We start from the raw sequence: 26,879 nt of genomic DNA on the forward strand, positions 1-26,879 counted from the left end.
GGCTACAGATTGGAGTTCCAAAAGCTCCCATCTCACAAATTCTTAAAATCAGGCTTGCCAGTTTCTCAAGTATTACTTTACAGCATGCCATCCAAAAACTGGTACAGACTCAGATCATTGTTCCAGTTCCACTTCATCTGCTCAACAAGGAGTACTACTACAACTTGTTTGTAGTACCGAAACCGGAAGGTTCTGCAAGACCGATTCTGAACCTCAAGTGTTTGAACCCGTACTTACGAGTGTTCAAATTCAAGATGGAGTCTCTGAGAGCGGTAATCTCCGGTCTGGAGGAAGGGGAATTCCTAGTGTCTCTGGATATCAAGGATGCATACCTTCACATTCCGATCTGGCCACCTCATCAGGCTTATCTATGGTTTGCATTGCAGGACTGTCACTGCCAGTTCTGGGCCCTGCCATTTGGTCTCTCTACTGCACCAAGGTGATGGCAGAGATGATATTTCTGCTTCGCAAACAGGGAGTGAATATAATTCTGTATCTGGATGATCTACTGATAAAAGAACCATCCAGGGAAAGGTTGCTGGACAGCATTGGTCTCTCTACCAAACTTCTCCAGGATCACGGGTGGATTCTGAACCTTCCAAAGTCTCACCTAGAGCCAACAAGGAGGCTCCCATTCCTGGGAATGATACTGGAAACGGAGTCGCAGAAAGTATTCCTTCCGTTGGAGAAGGCATTGGTAATCCAGTCGATGGTTCGGGATGTCCTGAAGCCAACTCGGGTGTCGGTGCATCTGTGCATTCGCCTTCTGGGGAAAATGGTAGCCTCTTACGAGGCTCTTCAATACGGAGTGTTTCACGCACGACCCTTCCAGCTCGATCTTTTGGACAAATGGTCCGGATCGCATCTTCATATGCACCAGAGGATCCGTCTCTCGTCAAAAGCCAGAATCTCCCTTCTGTGGTGGCTACAGATTTATCACCTCGTCGAGGTTCGGAATTCAGAACTGGATTCAGTTAACCACAGACACAAGCCTCAGAGGTTGGGGAGCAGTCACTCAGGGGGTGCAGTTTCAAGGAAGATGGTCAAGTCAGGAAGTCGTCCTTCCAATCAACATTCTGTAACTCAGGGCCATATACAACGCCCTTCTGCAGGCCTCACATCATCTTCAAGATCGGGCCATCCAGGTTGAGTCGGACAATGTGACGGCAGTGACGTACATAAACCGACAGTGCGGAACGAAAAGCAGAGCAGCAATGTCAAGAATTCTCTGGGCAGAAAGAAACGCTGTGGCGTTGTCAGCGGTCTTCATTATGGGAGTAGACAACTGGGAAGCAGACTTCCTCAGCAGACACGACCTGCACCCGGGGGAGTGGGGCCTTCACCCGAAAGTTTTCAGATGCTTGACAAGTCGATGGGGATATCTATATATTGACATGATGGCCTCTCGTCTCAACATGAAGCTCAAGTGGCATTGTTCCAGGTTGAGAGACCCACAGGCAGTGGCGTTGGACGCCTAGACGACTCCATGGGTCTATCAGTTGCTGTACGTGTTTCCTCCACTTCCTCAGATCCCAAGAACTCTAAAGAGAATAAAAAGGGAAAGGGTTCAAGCAATATTTATTGCTCCGGACTGGCCAAGAAGGGACTGGTACGTGGACCTTCTGGAGATGCTCGTCGAAGATCCGTGGCCTCTACCTCTTCGCGAGGATCGTCTACAACAGGGCCCGTTCGTCTTTCGGGACTTACCATGGCTACGTTCGACAGCATGGAAGTTGAACGGCTGATTCTAGCCAGGAGAGGGATCCCTCACAAGGTTATTCCGACTATGATCCAAGCCAGGTAGGGGGTAACGTCTAAGCATTACCATCGTATTTGGAGAAATCCGTCTTGTGTGAGAGCAGAAATTATTCTGCGGTGGAATTTCATCTGGGACGTTTCCTGCTTTTTCTGCAGGCTCCATAAAAGTCCAGATTTTGGCCTTGTCCATTTTCTTTCAGAAACAATTGGCTTCTCTCCCTGAGGTCCAGACGTTCTTGAAAGGTGTTCTGCACATCCAACCTCCCTTTGTGCCTCCCGCGGCACCTTGGGATCTCAATGTGGTGCTGCAGTTCCTCTAATCGGACTGGTTTGAACAGTTACAGGAGGTGGACGTAAAATATCTTACGTTGAAGACCGTCACAATGTTTGCCTTGGCTTCAGCAAGACGTGTGTCGGAGCTGGAGACGGACCTGAACTCAGAACTCGTCAGCAATTTCTTCCTAAAGTGGGGTCCGCTTTTCATATCAACCAACCTATTGTGGTTCCGGTTGTCACCAACACCTCTGCTACTTCCAAGTGTTTGGATGTTGTGAGGGCTTTGAAGGTGTATGTAAAGTGAACAGCTCGTCACAGAAAATCTGACTCGCTGTTTGTTCTTCTGATCCTAATAAAATTGTGTGTCTTGCTTCAAAGCAGTCCATTGCACGCTGGATCAGGCTTACTATTCAGCATTCTTATTCCACGGCAGGTTTACGGTGTCCAAAATCTGTACAGGCCCATTCTGCTAGTTTGGTGGGTTCCTCCTGGGCGGCTGCCCGGGGTGTCTCGGCTTTACAGTTCTGCTGAGCGGCTACTTGGTCAGGTTCGAACACATTTGCTAAGTTCTACAACTTCGATACTTTGGCCTCTGAGGACCTTCAGATTGGTTAATCAGTTCTGCGGGAACCTCAGCACTCTCCCACCCGGTTTGGGAGCTTTGGTACATCCCCATGGTACTAAATGGACCCCAGTATCCTCTAGGACGTAAGAGAAAATAGGATTTTAATTACCTACCGGTAAATCCTTTTCTCGTAGTCCGTAGTGTATACTGGGTGCCCGCCCGATGCTTCGTTCTTCCTGCACTGTTACTTGGTTAAGTAATGTTGGTTCAGCCGTTGCTGTTCCTGTTACAAGTTTGGTTAGCATAGCTTTCCTCTTGTTATGTGTGCTGGTTCAGAATCTCACCACTATCCTTATCTATCCTCTCAAAGTATGTCAGTCTCCTCGGGCACAGTTTCCTAGACTGAGTCTGGTAGGAGGGGAATAGAGGGAGGAGCCAGCCCACACTATCAAATTCTTAAAGTGCCCATGGCTCCTAGTGGACCTATCTATACCCCATGGTACTAAATGGACCCCAGAATCCTCTACGGACTACGAGAGAAGGATTTATCCTATTTTTAACATCTAGCTTTTCATACACTTGACAAGAGCTAAGCCTCTTACCTGTGTGTCTCCAGCCTTATATAAGCACCCCCCTCCCGTGTCTCTCCAGACGTTAATGTACTGTATTCAACAGCCAGCTCCCATTAATAAACTGTATTTAAATCTGCTCACTTCATTAGTTTTATGTTGCGAATACACTGAAACCCTTGCTTGTCTTCTTCTTGAGTGCTTAGTGCAGAGGGTGTTTAATAATACAGAAGTTGGCCACACCTGAGGCAGTCAGTAGTACTAACCATTACGTCAACTGTGTGTTCTAAGATCTCTGCTCATTCAATATTATTTTCTGCTTAACTACGTAAGTCATTCCTGAGCGCTACTGTTAAAGGCTCACTGGGTTGCCAGTTGACTTTTGTTAATAGGTAGTGATCTGCGAACAAAAGAAGCCATGTTTTGTTTTTTCATCTCATAACCTCCATAGCTAATAAATTAATGTTGAAATGCCTAATAACTTTGCATTATGAAGTAATTATTTTTATAACCAGGAAATCAATCTATAGTTTTCTAGTGCAGTAATGATGTTTCGATTGGCCATACTAACAAAATGTCATGTAATGCTTAAGCTTTACATTTCTAGAATAGATATTGTTCTGTAGTGAACCGAAGCAAACTTTTTAATTTATGTGATCCCCGTAGCTTTTTATGATAGTGCATATCATTTATCACTCAATAATCTACCGGTAATTACTTTGGAAAATTGCTCTTGTCGTAACCAACTAAATAAGTGGTCTTTTAGTAAGCGGAAAAATACAGTAGAGAAAACTGCAAGATCAATATAGCATTTCCCCTGTAATGTGCACATGTTTAGGAGCAATGGTAAATCTTTTATTCTTTTTTTCTTACCTCGTCCCATACCTATTAATTTGATCAAGTGTTGAATGAAACATAATAAAGATTACTTATCTCTACCAAAGCAGTATTTACAGCTCTTTGTATGCCTGAACGCTACAGTATTTTGTACAAATGTTGTTTCTCTCTACTTTTTGTTCCCAGCCTTCATGTTTATCATTGAACTATCACATTATATCAATGACCTTGCATCCTGGGAATTTGTTCACATATTAAACAACTGTGGGATCTGAAAATTTCTCTATACTATAAGAAATGAGCTGGATATATATGATTGCAGTCTTTGTGAAATTGTTTGCTGGGATACTAAATCATACACACCTTGTTATTGAATTCCATATATTTTACTTTATTAAAGGTTGATGAGAAGGCATTGAGACACATCACAGAGATGGGCTTCAGTAAAGAGGCAGCCAGACAGGCACTTATGGACTACAGCAACAATTTAGAGGCAGCTTTAAATTTCCTGCTAGCTGGCAGCAAACCTAAGCCTCTTCAAGGCCCGCCGGTGCGAGGTATATTTATATGGTATATTGCATTGATTGTGTGAATGGTTCCTGTCTGAGTACTGTGGGTATATCAAATAAGTCATTACGCACCATGATATATTAGTCTGAATGTCATAATAAGTTGATTGAGTTTTGGAATTTATATAGTCACATGCTATTCTTTTGTTACTTTAGTTTCAGATCTCATATACTGTATGGCAGCATTTCCACACACCACATTTTTACATATAAATAGCTCCTGCTTTTATACTTCTTTAGATCTGTAGTAAACTGATAAGCAGTCATTTATACAAATGCATTGACTAAGCTAAATGATCATCATAGGAAACATTTATTGAAACTGCATTACTAGTAACTGTAAAACGTAGCAAACCGTCAGGTTGCAGCGGTCATCTTTTCCAGTACAGCTTACAAGGGAGCAAATAACTGTCTGCTACTGTATGTGTGAGGTTATTGGCGGTGGGATACATATGATTTACCGGCAGACAGGATGCCGGCTGTCACTATACCAACATCGGCATTCTGGAAGCGATTGCTTTGCTCGCCACACGTTATATTGGACTCACCAACCGAGTGGGAATACCCTGCATGTCGGGATTCTGTCCAGCGGCATTTCACTGCCTGTCGGGATTCCAGCGTAGGTCTCCTGTACGCCGGGGTTCCGACAGCCGGTATGTTAACTGCATCCCGCAGTGTTGAGGTTAGTTTGTACAGAACTTTATAGAAATTGCATTAACACATTAAACATACACTCATTGGCTACTTCATTAGGTATACCTTTCAAGTACTGGGCAGTACCCCTTTTACTCCACAGAACAGCTTGAATTATTTGTGGCATGGGGTTAAAACAATGCTGCAAACATATGTTAGAGATTCTAATGGTTCTGATACAGAGAGTAGACATTAAAAAGAGAGAGTCATTAGGTCGACAGTCAAAATGTCGACAGTGACAAAAGGTCGACACACACAAAATGGAAGTTTTGTGTTTTTAAACATTTTCACCCCAATTTTTGGAAATGCGTCCCCTCGTGGGCTTGCTTCGCTTGCCGCGCTTCGGGTGTGGTGGCTCGCTCCGCTTCGCTCGTCGCAAGGTTACTAATGGTGATAGTTTGTGACATGGATTGTCAATTTTATGAAATGCATCCCCTCTTGGGCTCGCATCGCTTGCCGCAATTCGAGCACGGTGGCTCGCTCCGCTCGTCACAAGGTTACTAATGGTGATAGTTTGTGACATGGATTGTCAATTTTATGAAATGTGGGCTCGGTTGCTTGCTTTGCTCGCCACAAGGTTACTAAGGGTAATCGTTTGTGACATGGATAGAAAATACAGCAAAAGTTGTAAAAAACGCGTGTCGACCTTTTGACCCTGTCGTCCTTTTAATTGTCGACCTTTTGACCCTGTTGACCTAATGCACATCAACCTATTGACTGTAGACCTTTTAAGTGTAGATCTATAGACCGGATACAGATTCTAATACATGTTGACATGATAGCATCATACAGTTGCACATTTTGTGAATCTCCTTTTCCACTACGTACCAAAGGTGCTCTATTGAACTGAGATCTGGTAACTGTGATCAGTGTATTGCTCTGAACTCATTTTCATATTCATGGAACCAGTGGCGTGACTACTGCCCCCGCAGTCCTCGCGGTGGCTTGGGGGCGAGGGGCTGCGGGGGCGCCACTGACTTAGCACAGATTGACATGAGGACGAGCGTCCGCATGTCAATCTCCGGTCTCCTTCCCTCCGCTGCTGTAAGGAGGGACATGGAGGGCACAGCGCGCGCCTCTCCCGTGTCCCTCCTGGCTCTCCGGCCGGTCTAATAAAGGAAGTGCCGTTCGTGAGCTCTGATTGGCTCACGAACCGGCACTTCCTTTATTAGACCGGCCGGAGAGCCAGGAGGGACACGGGAGAGGCGCGCGCTGTGCCCTCAGTGTCCCGGGAGGGGGGGGAGAGCATGCACTGTGGGGGAATATCTGGCACTGGGGGGAGCAGGCACTGAGGGGGCAAATGTGGCACTGTGGGGGAATATCTGGCACTGGGGGGAGCAGGCACTGAGGGGGCATATGTGGCACTGTGGGGGAATATCTGGCACTGGGGATATATACCTGGCACTGTGGGGGAATATCTGGCACTGGGGGGAGCAGGCACTGAGGGGGCAAATGTGGCACTGTGGGGGAATATCTGGCACTGGGGGGAGCAGGCACTGAGGGGGCATATGTGGCACTGTGGGGGAATATCTGGCACTGGGGATATATACCTGGCACTGTGGGGGAATATCTGGCACTGGGGAGCAGGCACTGTGGGGGAATATCTGGCACTGAGGGGGGCATATGTGGCACTGTGGGGGAATATCTGGCACTGGGGATATATACCTGGCACTGGGGGGGAATATCTGGCACTGGGGGGAGCAGGCACTGAGGGGGCAAATGTGGCACTGGGGGGAATATCTGGCACTGGGGGAGCAGGCACTGAGGGGACATATGTGGCACTGTGGGGGAATATCTGGCACTGGGGATATATACCTGGCACTGTGGGGGAATATCTGGCACTGGGGGTAGCAGGCACTGAGGGGGGCAAATGTGGCACTGTGGGGGAATATCTGGCACTGGGGGGAGCAGGCACTGAGGGGGCATATGTGGCACTGTGGGGGAATATCTGGCACTGGGGATATATACCTGGCACTGTGGGGGAATATCTGGCACTGGAGGGAGCAGGCACTGATGGGGCAAATGTGGCACTGTGGGGGAATATCTGGCACTGGGGGGAGCAGGCACTGAGGGGGCATATGTGGCACTGTGGGGGAATATCTGGCACTGGGGATATATACCTGGCACTGTGGGGGAATATCTGGCACTGGGGGAGCAGGCACTGAGGGGGCAAATGTGGCACTGTGGGGGAATATCTGGCACTGTGGGGGAATATCTGGCACTGAGGGGGCATATGTGGCACTGTGGGGGAATATCTGGCACTGGGGATATATACCTGGCACTGGGGGGAGCAGGCACTGAGGGGGCAAATGTGGCACTGTGGGGGAATATCTGGCACTGAGGGGACATATGTGGCACTGTGGGGGAATATCTGGCACTGGGGATATATACCTGGCACTGTGGGGGAATATCTGGCACTGGGGGGAGCAGGCACTGAGGGGGCAAATGTGGCACTGTGGGGGAATATCTGGCACTGGGGGGAGCAGGCACTGAGGGGGCATATGTGGCACTGTGGGGGAATATCTGGCACTGGGGGGAGCAGGCACTGAGGGGACATATCTGGCACTGTGGAGGAATATCTGGCACTGTGGGGGAATATCTGGCACTGGGTGCATATGTGGCACTGGGGGGGTATATTTGGCACTGGGGGCATGTACCTGGCATTCTGGGGGAATATCTGGCACTGGGGGCATATGTGGCACTGAGAGCACGGCCCGAGCAACAAGCACTACCCCCTAGCAACGAGCATGACACCCAGTGCATGAAACCCCTGGCAACGAGCATGACACCCTGAGCATGAAAATCTCTGGCACCGTGCATGGAACCAAGAGCATGAAACCCCTGGCAACGAGCAGGTAATTTAAAAGTAATTAGAAGCCTTACTGTAGGACTTAATGTGTAATGGGCATTACGGTGTGTGGCATAATGTATCACGGACATTGCGGTGTGTGTCATAATGTGTCAGGCATTACGGTGTGTTGTATACTATATCACGGGCATTGTGGTATGTGGTATAATGTCTCAGGATCATTGCGGTGTGTGTCATACTGTGTCACAGACATTGTATGTGCTATAATGTATCAGGGGCATTGCAGTGTGTAGCAAAATGTATAACGGGCATTGCGATTCCTGTCATAATGTGTCACAGGCATTACGGTGTGTGGCATAATGTGTCGGGGGCATTACGGTGTGTGCATTATTGTGTGTGGCATAATGTCTAAGGGCCATTGCAGTATGTGGCATAATGTATACTGGGCATTACTATAAGGAGGAAAAATGACAAATAATGTAAGGGGCATGAATCAGGATTATTTCTCTGACGTCCTAGTGGATGCTGGGGACTCCGTAAGGACCATGGGGAATAGACGGCTCCGCAGGAGACTGGGCACATCTAAAGAAAGATTTAGGACTATCTGGTGTGCACTGGCTCCTCCCCCTATGACCCTCCTCCAAGCCCCAGTTAGATTTCTGTGCCCGGCTGAGCTGGATGCACACTAGGGGCTCTCCTGAGCTCCTAGAAGAAAGTATAGTTTAGGTTTTTTATTTTCAGTGAGACCTGCTGGCAACAGGCTCACTGCAACGAGGGACTAAGGGGAGAAGAAGCGAACCTACCTAAGCGGTGGTAGCTTGGGCTTCTTAGGCTACTGGACACCATTAGCTCCAGAGGGATCGAACACAGGACCCGACCTCGTCGTCCGTTCCCGGAGCCGCGCCGCCGTCCCCCTTACAGAGCCAGAAACAAGAAGGTGGTCCGGAAAATCGGTGGCTGAAGACTTCTGTCTTCTCCAAGGTAGCGCACAGCACTGCAGCTGTGCGCCATTGCTCCTCATGCACACCACACACTGCGGTCACTGATGGGTGCAGGGCGCTGGGGGGGGGGCGCCCTGAGCAGCAATAATAACACCTTGGCTGGCATAACTAACACCATATATAGCCCCAGAGGCTATATAGGTGTATATTAACCCCTGCCAGAAACGATAAAATAGCGGGAGAAAGCCCGCCGAAAAAGGGGCGGAGCCAACTCCCTCAGCACACTGGCGCCATTATTCCCTCAGCACACTGGCGCCATTATTCCCTCACAGCTTCGCTGGAAGGAAGCTCCCTGGCTCTCCCCTGCAGTCCTGCACTACAGAAAGGGTAAAAAAGAGAGGGGGGGCACAATTTAGGCGCAGTATATATATATATATATATATATATATTATAGGCAGCTATAGGGGAAAACACTCTGTATAGTGATATCCCTGTGTTATATAGCGCCCTGGTGTGTGCTGGCATACTCTCCCTCTGTCTCCCCAAAGGGCTTTGTGGGGTCCTGTCCTCTGTAAGAGCATTCCCTGTGTGTCTGCTGTGTGTCGGTACTGCTGTGTCGACATGTATGATGAGGATAATGATGTGGAGGCGGAGCAAATGCCTGTGAATGTGATGTCACCCCCTGCGGGGTCGACACCAGTGTGGATGGACTTATGGAAGGAATTACGTGACAGTGTCAGCTCCTTACATAAAAGGTTTGACGACATAGGACAGCCGGCTACTCAGCTTGTGCCTGTCCAAGCGTCTCAAATGTCATCAGGGGCTATAAAACGCCCGCAACCTCAGATGACAGATACAGATGTCGACACGGATACCGACTCCAGTGTCGACGATGATGAGACGAGTGTACCCTCCAATAGATCCACCCGTTTATGATTGAGGCTATAAAAAATGTATTACACATTTCTGATGATACCCCAGGTACCACAAAAAAGGGTATTATGTTTGGTGAGAAAAAACTACCAGTAGTTTTTCCTGCATCTGACGAATTAAATGAGGTGTGTGAGGAAGCGTGGACTTCCCCAGATAAGAAATTGATCATTTCTAAACGATTAATGGCTGCGTACCCTTTCCCGCCAGAGGATAGGTCACGCTGGGAAACACCCCCTAGGGTAGATAAAGCACTGACACGCTTATCAAAGAAGGTGGCACTACCGTCTCCGGATACGGCCGCCCTAAAAGAACCTGCTGATAGAAAGCTGGAAAGTACCCTAAAAGCTATATACAGACACACTGGCATTATATTGAGACCCGCTATTGCATCAGCTTGGATGTGCAGTGCTGCTGCTGCGTGGTCAGACTCCCTGTCGGAAAACATTGATACCATGGATAGGGACAATATTTTGCTAACGATTGACCATATAAAAGACGCGGTCTTATACATGCGTGATGCACAGAGGGATATTTGCCGGCTGGCATCAAAAATAAGCGCTATGTCCATTGCCGCCAGACGGGGGTTATGGACTAGGCAATGGTCAGGTGATGCCGACTCCAAGCGGCACATGGAAATTTTACCCTATAAAGGGGTGGAACTTTTTGGGGAAGGTCTTTCAGACCTCGTTTCCACAGCTACTGCTGGGAAATCGACCTTTTTGCCACAGGCTACCCCACAGCAAAAGAAAGCACCGTATTATCAGGTACAGTCCTTTCGGCCCCAGAAAAATAAGCGGGCTAGAGGCTCATCCTTTCTGCCGAGGGGCAGAGGAAGGGGGAAAAAAGCTGCAGCACACAGCTAGTTCCCAGGAGCAGAAGTCCTCCCCTGCGTCCGGTAAGTCCACAGCATGACGCTGGGGCTGCTCAGGCGGAATCGGGAACGGTGGGGGCACGTCTCAGGTTTTTCAGCACACAGTGGGCTCTCTCACAAGTGGATCCCTGGGTCCTTCAAGTAGTATCTCAGGGGTACAGGCTGGAATTCGAGACGTCTCCCCCCCGCCGTTTCCTAAAATCTGCCTTGCCGGCAACTCCCTCTGCCAGGGAGGCAGTGTTGGTGGCTATTCAAAAACTCTATTCACAGAAAGTGATCGTCAAGGTACCCCTCCTTCAGCAAGGAAAGGGTTACTACTCCACAATGTTAGGGTTACTACTCCACAATGTTTGTGGTACCGAAACCGGACGGTTCGGTGAGACCCATCTTAAATTTAAAAGCCTTGAACACTTATATCAAAAGGTTCAAGTTCAAGATGGAATCGCTCAGGGCGGTTATTGCGAGCCTGGAGGAGGGGGATTACATGGTATCCCTGGACATCAAGGATGCGTACCTGCATGTCCCCATTTACCCTCCGCACCAGGAGTACTTCAGATTTGTGGTACAGGACTGTCACTATCAGTTCCAGACGCTGCCATTTGGGTTATCCACGGCACCGAGGGTCTTTACCAAGGTAATGGCTGAAATGATGATACTCCTTCGCAAGAAGGGAGTTTTAATTATCCCGTACTTGGACGATCTCCTGATAAAGGCGAGGTCCAAAGAACAGTTGATAGTGGGGGTGGCACTTTCTCAGGAAGTGCTACAACAGCACGGCTGGATTCTAAACATTCCAAAGTCACAGCTGGTCCCGACGACACGTCTTCTGTTCCTGGGAATGATTCTGGACACAGACCAGAAAAGAGTGTTTCTTCCACTGGAAAAAGCCGAGGAATTGTCATCTCTGGTCAGAGACATCCTAAAACCAGGAAAAGTGTCGGTACATCAATGCACACGAGTCCTGGGAAAAATGGTAGCTTCGTACGAAGCAATTCCATTCGGAAGGTTCCACGCAAGGACGTTCCAGTGGGACCTGTTGGACAAATGGTCCGGGTCCCATCTCCAGATGCAACAGCGGATAACCCTATCGGCCAGAACCAGGGTGTCGCTGCTGTGGTGGCTGCAGAGGGCTCATCTACTAGAGGGCCACAGATTCGGAATACAGGACTGGGTCCTGGTGACCACGGATGCCAGCCTTCGGGGCTGGGGGGCAGTCACAAAGGGAAGAAATTTCCAAGGACTGTGGTCAAATCAGGAGATTTCTCTTCACATAAATATCCTGGAGCTAAGGGCCATTTACAATGCCCTAAGCCAGGCAAGACCCCTGCTTCAAAACCAGCCGGTACTGATCCAGTCAGACAACATCACGGCGGTCGCCCATGTAAACAGACAGGGCAGCACGAGAATCAGGATGGCGATGGCAGAAGCCACAAGGATTCTCAGATGGGCAGAGAATCATGTGTTAGCACTGACGGCAGTGTTCATTCCGGGAGTGGACAACTGGGAAGCAGACTTCCTCAGCAGGCACGACCTCCACCCGGGAGAGTGGGGACTTCATCCAGAAGTCTTCCAAATGCTGGTCAACCGGTGGGAAAAACCACAGGTAGACATGATGGCTTCCCGTCTCAACAAGAAGTTGAAAAGATATTGCGCCCGGTCAAGAGACCCTCAGGCGATAGCGGTGGACGCTCTAGTGACACCATGGGTGTACCAGTCGGTTTATGTGTTTCCTCCTCTACCTCTCATACCCAAGGTACTGAGAATAATAAGAAGGCGAGGAGTGAAAACCATACTCGTGGTTCCGGATTGGCCAAGAAGAGCTTGGTACCCGGAACTTCAAGAGATGCTTACAGAGGACCCTTGGCCTCTGCCGCTCAGACAAGACCTGCTGCAGCAGGGACCCTGTCTGTTCCAAGACTTACCGCGGCTGCGTTTGACGGCATGGCGGTTGAACACCGGATCCTGAAGGAAAAGGGTATTCCGGAGGAAGTCATCCCTACCCTGATCAAAGCCAGGAAGGATGTCACCGCAAGACATTATCACCGCATTTGGCGAAAATATGTTGCTTGGTGTGAGGCCATGAAGGCCCCGACGGAGGAATTTCAACTGGGTCGATTCCTGCACTTCCTGCAAGCAGGGGTGACGTTGGGCCTCAAATTGGGGTCCATAAAGGTCCAGATTTCGGCTCTGTCGATTTTCTTCCAAAAAGAACTGGCTTCACTGCCCGAAGTTCAGACTTTTGTCAAAGGAGTACTGCATATTCAGCCTCCTTTTGTGCCCCCAGTGGCACCTTGGGATCTCAATGTGGTTTTGGCATTCCTGAAATCACATTGGTTCGAACCACTTAAGACTGTGGATTTAAAATATCTCACGTGGAAAGTGGTCATGCTGTTGGCCTTGGCGTCGGCCAGGCGGGTTTCAGAATTGGCGGCTTTGTCTTGTAAAAGCCCTTATCTGATTTTCCATATGGATAGGGCAGAATTGAGGACTCGTCCTCAGTTTCTCCCAAAGGTGGTCTCAGCTTTTCACTTGAACCAACCTATTGGTGCCTGCGGCTACTAGGGACTTGGAGGAGTCCAAGTTGCTGGACGTAGTCAGGGCCCTAAAAATATATATTTCCAGGACGGCTGGAGTCAGAAAGACTGACTCGCTGTTTATCCTGTATGCACCCACCAAGCTGGGTGCTCCTGCTTCTAAGCAGTCTATTGCGCGCTGGATTTGTAGCACTATTCAGCTGGCGCATTCTGCGGTAGGCTTACCGCAGCCTAAATCTGTAAAAGCCCATTCCACACGGAAGGTGGGCTCATCTTGGGCGGCTGCCCGAGGGGTCTCGGCTTTACAACTTTGCCGAGCAGCTACTTGGTCGGGGGCAAACACGTTTGCAAAATTCTACAAATTTGATACCCTGGCTGAGGAGGACCTGGAATTCTCTCATTTGGTGCTGCAGAGTCATCCGCACTCTCCCGCCCGTTTGGGAGCTTTGGTATAATCCCCATGGTCCTTACGGAGTCCCCAGCATCCACTAGGACGTCAGAGAAAATAAGAATTTACTCACCGGTAATTCTATTTCTCGTAGTCCGTAGTGGATGCTGGGCGCCCATCCCAAGTGTGGATTGTCTGCAATACCTGTACATAGTTATTGTTACAAAAATCGGGTTTTGTTGTGAGCCATCTCTTCAGAGGCTCCATTTGTTATCATACTGTTAACCGGGGTTCCTATCACGTGTTATATGGTGTGATTGGTGTGGCTGGTATGAGTCTTACCCGGGATTCAAAAATCCTTCCTTATTGTGTCAGCTCTTCCGGGCACAGTTCCTAACTGAGGCTTGGAGGAGGGTCATAGGGGGAGGAGCCAGTGCACACCAGATAGTCCTAAATCTTTCTTTAGATGTGCCCGTCTATTCCCCATGGTCCTTACGGAGTCCCCAGCATCCACTACGGACTACGAGAAATAGAATTACCGGTGAGTAAATTCTTATTTTTTCTTTCCTGTGGTGGCTAACGTCTGGGCGTGCAGGTTGCAAAACTGGGGTATAAGGTAGTCTTTTCCTGCAATGCCACGCCCATTTCAACGAAGCCACGCCCCGAAGGCGCGCGTGTTTGTCCCTTTACTAGTGCCAATTATGGGGGTTGGATTTCTAGTTACGCCACTGCATGGAACCAGCTACAGGTGATGTATGCTTTAATATTTTTTGGGGTTTATAATCTCCTGTGCTCTGTGCCCTAGAGCTGTTCATCTAATATCAGTGAGGCTCCATTTATCACAAATTTCTACTTGCACCCTGCTGAGGTGCGAGGAGAAATCTGCATTAAGTAGGGCTTCAAGGTCTGTTGAGAGTGCTGGGTGCACCGTAACTGCAATGTGCCTTGCACTTAGCATGGAAGAAACTGCGCAAGGCAGCTAATCCCAGGCATTCTTGAGTGAAATAGTAGTAGTTGTAAGAATTAATTGAAAAGTTCCCAGGCACGTAGCCAGGGAGCCAAATTCCAGAGTAAGAATTGAATTACCCTATAGATTGTAAGCTTGCGAGCAGGGCCTTCCTACCTCTGTCTGTCTGTTTTTACCCAGTTTTGTTCTATTACTGTTGTTCTAATTGTAAAGCGCAACGGAATATGCTGCGCTATATAAGAAACTGTTAATAAATAAATAAATAAATAATTACCCCTATAACGGAATATAAATGGTCAGCAACAATATGCAGACTGTGGCATTTAAACAGTTGGTTTTAAGGGGCCTGGTACAGTATGTGTTAGAAAAGTATTCTCCACTCCATTATACCACCACCAGCCTGCATAGTTGACACAGGGCAGGATCAATCCATATATTCCATAGAGATGCTGAAACCACCCAAATATTTATTTATTAACAGTCTCTTATATAGCGCAGCATATTTTGTTGCGCTTTACAACTGGAACAACAGTAATAGCACAAAACTGGGTAATAACAGACAGATATAGAGGTAGAATGGCCCTGCTCGCAAGCTTACAATCTTGCAAGCTTACAATCTATAGGGAAATAGCTTTTGATACCCAAGGATAGGTGCTATTTATTGCATAATGGTCCTGCCAGATTGAAAGGTTCTTAATGGCCTGTATGATATGGTCACCCAGCAATGTTGGCCAAGGGTCAGGAGGGTGTGAAAGTGTAGAAAGACAATATGTGAGGTTATATGTGGACTGTACATAGGGGATGTAATTCAGTAGGGAGGCATTGGAGGTTATGTGGGTGGTCCTGGAATTTGATAAGCTGCTATGTTACAGGCTGTGTTTGAAAAATAAGTTAGGAGGTGGTTGGCCGGTACTTTATCTCCGTCCACTTTATCTTTCTCAAAGGCTTAGTACATAGACCCCAGAACCTGTAACATGCCATTTAGGAGCTTAGTTAGTACTTTATCTCTCTCCACTGTATCCCTGTTTAAGGCTAGTACATCTGCCCTTAAGTCTCTTACATAACATTCCTTCCTGGTCTGAACAACAACTGAACCACTTGACCACAGATGCGTCCACTAACATCTTGAGTCCCTGCACATTAAACAGCCCGTCTAGTCACACCATGCCAGCCTTTTAAAGTTAAGCTAACCTTTAAAGGGGGAAAAACAGGTTTGATTTGTTACAGAAAAGGGAGTAATACAACATATTTCCTTAACTGTAAGAACACTGTTGTGTAGTATTTATTACATATTTCCCCTGCCAATGTATACTGTTTGGTACACTTTATTAGCTTATTTGAAAGACGTCTTTGTTGCAGCTGCTTGTTAGTACGCTTTGAGATGGCAGAGCCAATATACAGTATGTCATAGGAAATTACTGCTTTATCACTTTCAGTTCACTTGTATGAATACCTATATTTTAGGATCCGTGATACTTGAACACTTTATATGTTCCAGTTTCTTGACACCATTGTAAGGACATTGTGCCCTGTTCTGTAAGGATGGCGTTGCTGTAACATAAATTGGTTTTGAGAAACATCAGTTCCGATAACGAAAAAACAGTAGTCTTATTTTAATTTTGTTTATTTTGGGAAGCACCGAGAGGCTGTGTTCTTAAGCTCTGTTCCTTAAGTATAAGCAATTGAACCTTTAAAGCCCAATAACATTGTGTTATGTCTGCTTTCAGGAAAAGGGAGAGGTCGCGGAAGAACACGTGTGGAAGAGGATGATGCATTAACAAGTGCCAGACCTTCTGCACCAAGTACTCTCTTTGACTTTCTGGAATCCAAAATGGGAAGTTTCTCAGTTGAAGGTTAGTGTCAGGGACATGTCATTTGGTTTATGTATTTGTTTAAATAATACAGCTTTCACATTGCAATAAGCAGGTCGTATCCGAGACATGTACACAGGTCCTTCCCGGGTGCTACCCGCTTGAGACACTTTTCTGAGTGGCGGCACCATCCCAGCATATTGCCAGGTTGGTGACGTCACCGGTGGCTTGTGCAAAGGCAGTGTCTGGAGATCAGATCATCTCTAAGCGCCGCCTGTCCCTATTGCGCCACCTCTCCCTATAGAGTAAACAGGTCCCGGGTTGCATCAACTCGTCAACCTGTTCACACTGCACTTCAATCTGGGAATAACCCCGCTTTATTCTCCTGGCTTTGAAATACCAGGTCAAATTGCAATATACCCCTTTCACACCACACCTTGACCTGCGTCGACCCAGCAATATACCGGGTTAATTGTGCGATGTGAAAGGTGTATTATCTACATTGAAATAGTATTTTTATTCCTTGAATCCTTTATTTAGTGTTTTAGGTTTTAATCTATTTAATAGTATTTTCCTTGTGGCCCTACAGTATATACACATGAACATTATTAATAAGTTTCATGTATCTGTCTCCTCTTTTGTTACAGCTGGGGCAGTGACTAGCACAGCAGCTGTGGTTGATCTATTATGTATGTCACATCCTCAGTAATAGCCTCCTGAATGCGACCAGTCCTCGTTTTTACCATAGTAAAAGCAAATGCAGACATTCCTACACAGGCTAAATCACACAGGGTATGAACATAAACAGCAGCTGTTCAGCATTTCCCCTGATTGTATCTGCCTCCTCTCTGTTACAGCTGGGGCAGTCACTAGCACAGCAGCTGTTCAGCATTTCCCCTGATTGTATCTGCCTCCTCTTTTGTTACAGCTGCGGCAGTGACTAGCACAGCAGCTGTTCAGTATTTCCCCTGATTGTATCTGCCTACTCTTTTGTTACAGCTGGGGCAGTCACTAGCACAGCAGCTGTTAAGCATTTCCCCTGATTGTATCTGCCTCCTCTTTTGTTACAGCTGGGGCAGTGACTAGCACAGCAGCTGTTCAGCATTTCCCCTGATTGTATCTGCCTACTCTTTTGTTACAGCTGGGGCAGTCACTAGCACAGCAGCTGTTAAGCATTTCCCCTGATTGTATCTGCCTCCTCTCTGTTACAGCTGTGGCAGTGACTAGCACAGCAGCTGTTCAGCATTTCCCCTGATTGTATCTGCCTCCTCTTTTGTTACAGCTGGGGCACTGACTAGCACAGCAGCCAGGGGCGGATACAGAAGAAAATGATAGGGGGGGCACCATGGAAGGGGCAAGTACATTTGCGTGCGGCTTTGGTGCATGTGAGGTGGCGCTTCCTATACAATTCCCACAGTTGTAGCGCTCATTATGCAATGTCCACTGTACTGGTAGTGCCCCTTATATAGACCCCATAGTAGTGGTGCCCCTTATGCAATGCCCGTATTGCCCCCAGTAGTAATGTTGCCTGTAGTAATGCCCCCAGTCATTTAGCGCCCTAGTAGTTATGCCCCCAGTGGTTATGCCCCTGCAGTTATGACCCCAGTAGTTTAACCCCCCCCCCCCTTTAGTTTAGCCTCCCAGTGGTAATGCCCCCAGTAGTTTGTCTGCTTGTAGTTTAGCCACCATTACAGATGGAGTTCCGTCTGTGCCTGGGCCTATCACCGCGTCTGGGGCACGCATGTGTCCGTGACATGCACGCGTCCCATTCACTGGAATGAGAGCGTCTGTGTGCACTCCCGGCGGGGCTAAGCGGCGACCAATCAGACAGAGAGTGCCCCATAGAGGTACTGTGCCTCACGGCGCGCGCGTGCGCCAAAAAAATGGGTGTGGCCAATTAAAATGGGACGTGAAACACACATATGCCCCCAATAGTGCAGTGCCAGATCCACAATTGCCCCCACAGTGCCAGGTATACAAATGCCCCCACAGTGCCAGGTATACAAATGCCCCCACAGTGCCAGGTATACAAATGCCCCCACAGTGCCAGGTGTACAAATGCCCCCACAGTGCCAGGTGTACAAATGCCCCCACAGTGCCAGATCCACAAATGCCCCCACAGTGCCAGATCCACAATTGCCCCCACAGTGTCAGATCCACAATTGCCCCCACAGTGTCAGGTAATACCTGACACTGTGGGAGCAATTGTGGATCTGACACTGTGGGGGCAATTGTATACCTGACAGGTATACAAATGCCCCCAGAGTGCCAGGTAAACAATTGCCCCCACAGTGCAAGGTATACAAATGCCCCACAGTGCCAGCCAATTGCCCCCACAGTGCCAGGTATACAATTGCCCCCACAGCAGCCAGTGCTGCAGCTGCTTATCGCTGCTGCACTGCTGCTGCTGCTCCTCCTCCTCCGGGCTCCGGCTGTGAGGGACGGGTGATTCAGGAGAGGAGAGCGCCCGCCAGCGCGGCTGTGTCTGGCGCGGCGGCGTATAGCGGACTTTGTTCAAACCAGCCGCCGGTTCGTGAGCCAATCAGAGCTCGCGGACCGGCGGCTTCTGATTATCTGCCTCCTTTTGTTACAGCTGGGGCAGTGACTAGCACAGCAGCTGTTCAGCATTTCCCCTGATTGTATCTGCCTACTCTTTTGTTACAGCTGGGGCAGTCACTAGCACAGCAGCTGTTCAGCATTTCCCCTGATTGTATCTGCCTCCTCTTTTGTTACAGCTGGGGCAGTGACTAGCACAGCAGCTGTTCAGCATTTCCCCTGATTGTATCTGGCTCCTTTCTGTTACAGCTGGGGCCGTGACTAGCACAGCAGCTGTTTATCATTTCCCCTGATTGTATCTGCCTCCTCTTTTGTTACAGCTGGGGCAGTGACTAGCACAGCAGCTGTTCAGTATTTCCCCTGATTGTATCTGGCTCCTTTCTGTTACAGCTGGGGCAGTGACTAGCACAGCAGCTATTCAGCATTTCCCCTAATTGTATCTGCCTCCTCTCTTGTTACAGCTGGTGCAGTGACTAGCACAGCAGCTGTTCAGCATTTCCCCTGATTGTATCTGCCTCCTCTCTTGTTACAGCTGGTGCAGAGACTAGCACAGCAGCTGTTCAGCATTTCCCCTGATTGTATCTGCCTCCACTCTTGTTACAGCTGGTGCAGTGACTAGCACAGCAGCTGTTCAGCATTTCCCCTGATTGTATCTGCCTCCTCTCTTGTTACAGCTGGTGCAGTGACTAGCACAGCAGCTGTTCAGCATTTCCCCTGATTGTATCTGCCTCCTCTCTGTTACACCGGGCATACACGGCCAGATAAAATGCCTGTCAGACAGACAGGCATTTTATCTGACACTGCAGATATCACAGGCATACACTGTGAGGTCCCTCACCGTGTATTGGGTGTGATCCGCTCCTGGGGATGAGACCGTTCCCCACTCCTTCCCATGTGAAGGAATAGGGTAAATGGCTACGGTTCTGCCATTTACAGCAGCTGTTTTGCATTCGCCATGATTATAAATAAGATACAATTTACTTATTCTTAAAGGTTTGCAAGACAATTACATTTGTCCACAAAATCCTTGTGGGTAATCCTTACAGGACAAGATAAAATTGTTGTTCCGATATATATTTCCCACACAAAACAGATACAGTGACGTAGGAACTGAGCATCATTATACAATAAAATATATAGAAACATGCTCTGCACGTGTGATCTTTATTACTGTGGGTGTCTTGCTGCAGAGACGTTTTGAGAGTCTGTCTGAAAGGTGCGATTTAATGTCCGCTGCGAGCACTGCAGATTAGTGTGATTTATTCTATGATACTTTTGTGCTTTTGGTCATTCGTCATCATGCAGATCTTTACTTAGTCCAATAGTGTGATGGTGCACCAGCCTGTAGGAGCAGCCCGTCACATGCACATGGTTGTAGGCATAGAAACCGCTGATAAATAAAGCTACTGTCATTTAGTAAGCACTTGGCAAATGTACTAAAACGTGTCAGACTATGACTGTACAAAGCACACCATCAACTGAGGCTAAAGGGGCCCATACACTTCTGCCACATGACCATCTGACATGTCGCAGGCGATCACCCCGGCAATCTCCCATGGGGCAGGATCGCCCAAGATACGTCGTATCCTGTCCTTTTGCATACAATGTTTCTTGGGCGATCCCAGCCATGCCTGCGGGGTCGGACATGAAGCACATTTAATCTGGAGGATCTGATCCGATGCTCACGGAACGCACATCGGATCGGAAACACCTCCAAAATGCCCGGTTTCATCCGATATGTCGGGCCGAATGCCCGAAATCGGATGAAATTGGGCTTTATCGTCCTAGTGTATGGGGCCCTTTACACAATTCTGACCTGGTTCACTGCATCTGAATACATTTCAATGGAAGGTAGAACTGCCTGTGGGGATAGACACACGTATACTGGAAGGGCATCTGGACAGCTATGTACTGTATAGCGATTAACATGCATGGGAGGTTTTCACATAAGGATTTCAAGAAACTGTTAGAATAAATAAGCAATTCTAATACATAAGCCCCTGTAAGTAACATGTATAAACAGTAAGGGTAGTCAGGCATATCTGCAGATTCACCACATACTGTAGTTGTTCTATAGTGATACCACATGCCTACTTTTGCACAATGGCACCAACATGGGAAATCTGAGGGCTAAGAATAATGTTATATATAGATTCAGGCACATAAGTGACCAGTATAATAGGGACCATGCCAATCACTTTCATGATTACTGTACAATATAAATTAGCAGTACATAGATTAATGAAGAGGTTTAAGCAGTGGCAGGTTGCAGCACATACATCTTCCAGAGCATTCACCAACCCACAAAAAACTTGCATTTAATGTGAACCCTAAAGGACTTGGTGTATAAGTATGTGCACATAAGGAAACATTGCAGAACTTGCACTTTCTTTTTTTTGTTAAATGACCCTTAAAAAAAAAAAAATGCCATGTTATATCTAGTAAGTGGTGAGTTTTGGTGCCATCACACCATTGTTCATTAGTAAAACCTTTGTAACCTAAGCAATAAAACATGTAACTACTGTACGTTTTAGTGAGTGTTACATGTCATCTCAGATTTCTATGACAGCCTTTGGCCTCATAAGTAAGTGTACAGTATGTAGTCCTAGAGCTTCTCTGTGACATCTGATAACCTGACTATCTACTGTGTATTGGGGGTGCTTTCTCTCGTATGTAACCTGAGTTCTGTTACTTCAAGTTATTTTTAGTAGACATACTACTGTATTACAGGTTGAGTATCCCATATCCAAATATTCCGAAATACGGAATATTCCGAAATACGGACTTTTTTGAGTGAGAGTGAGATAGTGAAACCTTTGTTTTTTGATGACCTTCAAGCTGTGTTTATAAGGTGTATATGAAACATAAATGAATTGTGTGAATGTAGACACACTTTGTTTAATGTACAAAGTTATAAAAAATATTGGCTAAAATGACCTATAGACTGTGTGTATAAGGTGTATATGAAACATAAATGCATTCTGGGCTTAGACTTGGGTCCCATCGCCATGATATCTCATTATGGTATGCAATTATTCCAAAATACGGAAAAATCCGATATCCAAAATACCTCTGGTCCCAAGCATTTTGGATAAGGGAGACTCAACCTGTATATATGGAATAATCATTGCCGGTGATGGAGCAAATGCTTGGTGGGAGCGTGGGCACTGTGGCCCATACTGTAGTTTTAAAACCACAATAATAATTCATTCTAAACCAGGCTTGTTTAACATGTATTCCTAATGCTGTTTTAAAACTATCGATCAAGGCCGCCGATGATCAAACTAATCCTTAGTAAATCTATCCCTTTGTCTTCAAGGCAGGAGAAGTGGGTAGCCAGTTGGGATCACAGATATTAGTAGTAGGATATCAAACCCATGAAGTTTCATACTTTGCTATTTTCTGGGCTTTCTTTTGTCCTTCAAAAACCCCACATTTCCTAAAAGTATTAATGTCCAAAATGTTTTGAAATACCCATTAGGTTGGTAATTATTTATTACAAGTTTCAAGTATGTGTAACTGATCCATAACTGGCAAAGAAAGTGACAAATGTGTAATGCTCAAAAAATAATTCTGAGTAATGAAAGTAGAACTCTGTCTAGATCTCTATTCAACGGGATCCGGTCTGAATGTCGACACTGTCTAGGTCGACAATGTTTAGGTCGACAGTCACTAGGTCGACATGGATGAAAGGTCGACATGTGCTAGGTCGACAGGTCTAAAGGTCGACATGAGTTTTTTAAAAAAAATATATATTTTTCTCTAACGTCCTAGTGGATGCTGGGGACTCCGTCAGGACCATGGGGATTAGCGGCTCCGCAGGAGACAGGGCACAAAAGTAAGCTTTTAGGATCACATGGTGTGTACTGGCTCCTCCCCCCATGACCCCCCTCCAAGCCTCAGTTAGGTTTTTGTGCCCGTCCGAGCAGGGTGCAATCTAGGTGGCTCTCTTAAAGAGTTGCTTAGAAAAAGTTTTTAGGTTCTTTATTTTCAGTGAGTCCTGCTGGCAACAGGCTCACTGCATCGAGGGACTTAGGGGAGAGAAGTGAACTCACCTGCGTGCAGGATGGATTGGCTTCTTAGGCTACTGGACACCATTAGCTCCAGAGGGAGTCGGAACACAGGTCTCGCCCTGGGGTTCGTCCCGGAGCCGCGCCGCCGACCCCCCTTGCAGATGCTGAAGATTGAAGAGGTCCGGAACCAGGCGGCAGAAGACTTTGTCTTCATCAGGTAGCGCACAGCACTGCAGCTGTGCGCCATTGTTGTCAGCACACTTCACACAGCGGTCACGGAGGGTGCAGGGCGCGGGGGGGGGGCGCCCTGGGCAGCAATGTATAATACCTGTATGGCGAAAAATACATCACATATAGCCCTTGAGGCTATATGGATGTATTTAACCCCTGCCAGATATCACAAACTCCGGAGAAGAAGCCCGCCGAAAAGGGGGCGGGGCCTATTCTCCTCAGCACACAGCGCCATTTTCCCTCACAGAAATGCTGGTGGGAAGGCTCCCATGCTCTCCCCTGCACTGCACTACAGAAACAGGGTTAAAACAGAGAGGGGGGGCACTGATTTGGCGATATGAATATATATTAAATGCTATAAGGGAGGAACACTTATATAAAGGTTGTCCCTATATAATTATAGCGTTTTGGTGTGTGCTGGCAAACTCTCCCTCTGTCTCCCCAAATGGCTAGTGGGTCCTGTCCTCTATCAGAGCATTCCCTATGTGTGTGCTGTATGTCGGTACGTGTGTGTCGACATGTATGAGGAAAATGTTGGTGAGGAGGCGGAGCAAATTGCCTGTAATGGTGATGTCACTCTCTAGGGAGTCGACACCGGAATGGATGGCTTATTTATGGAATTACGTGATAATGTCAACACGCTGCAAGCCGGTTGACGACATGAGACGGCCGGCGAACAAATTAGTACCTGTCCAGGCGTCTAAAACACTGTCAGGGGCTGTAAAACGCCCATTTACCTCAGTCGGTCGACACAGACCCAGACACGGACACTGATTTCAGTGTCGACGGTGAAGAAACAAACGTATTTTCCTTTAGGGCCACACGTTAAGGGCAATGAAGGAGGTGTTACATATTTCTGATACTACAAGTACCACAAAAAAGGGTATTATGTGGGATGTGAAAAAACTACCTGTAGTTTTTCCTGAATCAGATAAATTAAATGAAGTGTGTTATGATGCGTGGGTTTCCCCCGATAGAAAATTATTGGCGGTATACCCTTTCCCGCCAGAAGTTAGGGCGCGTTGGGAAACACCCCTTAGGGTGGATAAGGCGCTCACATGCTTATCAGAACAAGTGGCGGTACCATCTACAGATAGGGCCGTACTTAAGGAGCCAGCTGATAGGAGGCTGGAAAATATCCTAAAAAGTATACACACACATGCTGGTGTTATACTGCGACCAGCGATCGCCTCAGCCTGGATGTGCAGAGCTGAGGTGGCTTGGTCGGATTCCCTGACTAAAAATATTGATACCCTTGACAGGGACAGTATTTTATTGACTATAGAGCATTTAAAGGATGCATTTCTATATATGCGAGATGCGCAGAGGGATATTTGCACTCTCGCATCAAGAGTAAATGCGATGTCCATATCTGCAAGAAGATGTTTATGGAAACGACAGTGGTCAGGTGATGCAGATTCCAAACGGCACAAAGATGTATTGCCGTATAAAGGGGAGGGGTTATTTGGGGTCGGTCCATGGGACCTGGTGGTCACGGCAACTGCTGGAAAATCCACCGTTTTTTTACCCTAAGTCACATCTCTGCAGAAAAAGACACCGTCTTTTCAGCCTCAGTCCTTTCGTCCCTATAAGAGTCATATCTGCCCAGGGATAGAGGAAAGGGAAGAAGACTGCAGCAGGCAGCCCATTCCCAGGAACAGAAGCCCTCCAACGCTTCTACCAAGTTCTCAGCATGACGCTGGGACCGTACAGGACCCCTGGATCCTACAAGTAGTATCCAAGGGGTACAGATTGGAATGTCGAGACGTTTCCCCCTCGCAGGTTCCTGTAGTCTGCTGTACCAATGTCTCCCTCCGACAGGGAGGCAGTATTGAAAACAATTCACAAGCTGTATTCCCAGCAGGTGATAATCAAAGTACCCCTCCTACAACAAGGAAAGGGGTATTATTCCACACTATATGGTGGTACTGAAGCCAGAAGGCTAGGTGAGACCTATTCTAAATCTGAAATATTTGAACACTTACAAAAGTTCAAATCCAGATGGAGTCACTCAGAGCAGTGATAGCGAACCGGGAAGAAGGGGACTATATGGTGTCCCGGGACATCAGGGATGCTTACCTCCATGTCCCAAAAATTTGCCTTTCTCACCGAGGGTACCTCAGGTTCGTGGTACAGAACTGTCACTATCCGTTTCAGACGATGCCGTTGGATTGTCCAAGGCACCCCGGGTCCTTACCAAGGTAATGACCGAAATGAGGATTCGTCTTCAAAGAAAATGGACGACTTCCTGATAAGAACAAGGTCCAGAGAACAGTTGGAGGTCGGAGTAGCACTATCTCAAGTAGTTCTACGACAACACGGGTGGATTCTAAATATTCCAAAACCGCAGTTGTTCCGACGACACGTCTGCTGGTCCTAGGGATGATTCTGGACACAGTCCAGAAAAAGGTGTTTCTCCCAGAGGAGAAAGCCAGGGAGTTATCCGAGCTAATCGGGATCCTCCTAAAACCAGGAAAAGTGTCAGTGCATCATTGCACAAGAGTCCTGGTAAAAATGGTGGCTTATTACGAAGCGATTCCATTCGGCAGATTTCACGCAAGAACTCTTCAGTGGGATCTGCTGGACAAATGGTCCGGATCGCATCTTCAGATGCATCAGCGGATAACCCTATATCCAAGGACAAGGGTGTCTCTCCTGTGGTGATTACAGAGTGCTCATCTTCTAGAGGGCCGCAGATTCGGCATTCAGGATTGGGTGCTGGTGACCACGGAGGCCAGCCTGAGAGGCTGGAGAGCAGTCACACAAGGAAAAAAATTTCCAGGGAGTGTGATCAAGTCTGGAGAATTCTCTCCACATAAATATACTGGAGCTAAGAGCAAATTTATAATGCTCTAAACTTAGCAAGACCTCTGCTTCAAGGTCAGCCGGTATTGATCCAGTGGGATAACATCACGGCAGTCGCCCACGTAAACAGAAAGGGCGGCACAAGAAGCAGGAGGGCAGTGGCAAAACTGCAAGGATTTTTCGCTAGGCGGAAAATCATGTGATAGCACTGTCAGCAGTGTTCATTCCGGGAGTGGACGACTGGGAAGCAGACTTCCTCAGCAGGCACGACCTCCACCCGGGAGAGTGGGAACTTCATCGGGAAGTTTTCCGCATGATTGTGAACCGTTGGGAAAGACCAAAGGTGGACATGATGGCATCACGCCCGAACAAAAAACGGGACAGGTATTGCGCCAGGTCACGAGACCTTCAGGCGATAGCTGTGGATGTCCTGGTAACACCGTGGGTGTAACAGTCGGTGTATGTGTTCCCTCCTCTGCTTCTCATAACCAAGGTATTGAGAATTATAAGACGTAGAGGAGTAAGAACTATACTCGTGGCTCCGGATTGGCCAAGAGGGACTTGGTACCCGGAATTTCAAGAGATGCTCACAGAGGACTAATGGCCTCGGGAGCTAAGAAGGGACTTGCTTCAGCAAGTACCATGTCTGTTCCAAGACTTACCGCGGCTGCGTTTGACGGCATGGCGGTTGAACGCCGGATCCTAAGGGAAAAGGCATTCCGGAAGAGGTCATACCTACCCTGGTCAAAGCCA

The 26,879-nt window shown here is 47.6% G+C and overlaps 1 protein-coding gene across 1 annotated transcript in view; it reads left to right on the forward strand.

Annotated features, from left to right (window-relative positions):
• TDRD3 (tudor domain containing 3) overlaps window positions 1–26,879 on the forward strand; it is a 642,579-nt gene that overhangs the window by 488,469 nt on the left and 127,231 nt on the right. The window contains exons 9-10 of the mRNA XM_063952911.1: window positions 4,406–4,562; window positions 16,438–16,563. Of these exons, the coding sequence (XP_063808981.1) occupies window positions 4,406–4,562; window positions 16,438–16,563 (283 nt within the window). The remainder of the gene's footprint in view (window positions 1–4,405; window positions 4,563–16,437; window positions 16,564–26,879) is intronic.

The sequence above is a fragment of the Pseudophryne corroboree genome, chromosome 2, assembly GCF_028390025.1.
Source record: "Pseudophryne corroboree isolate aPseCor3 chromosome 2, aPseCor3.hap2, whole genome shotgun sequence".
Taxonomy (NCBI): Eukaryota; Metazoa; Chordata; class Amphibia; order Anura; family Myobatrachidae; genus Pseudophryne; species Pseudophryne corroboree.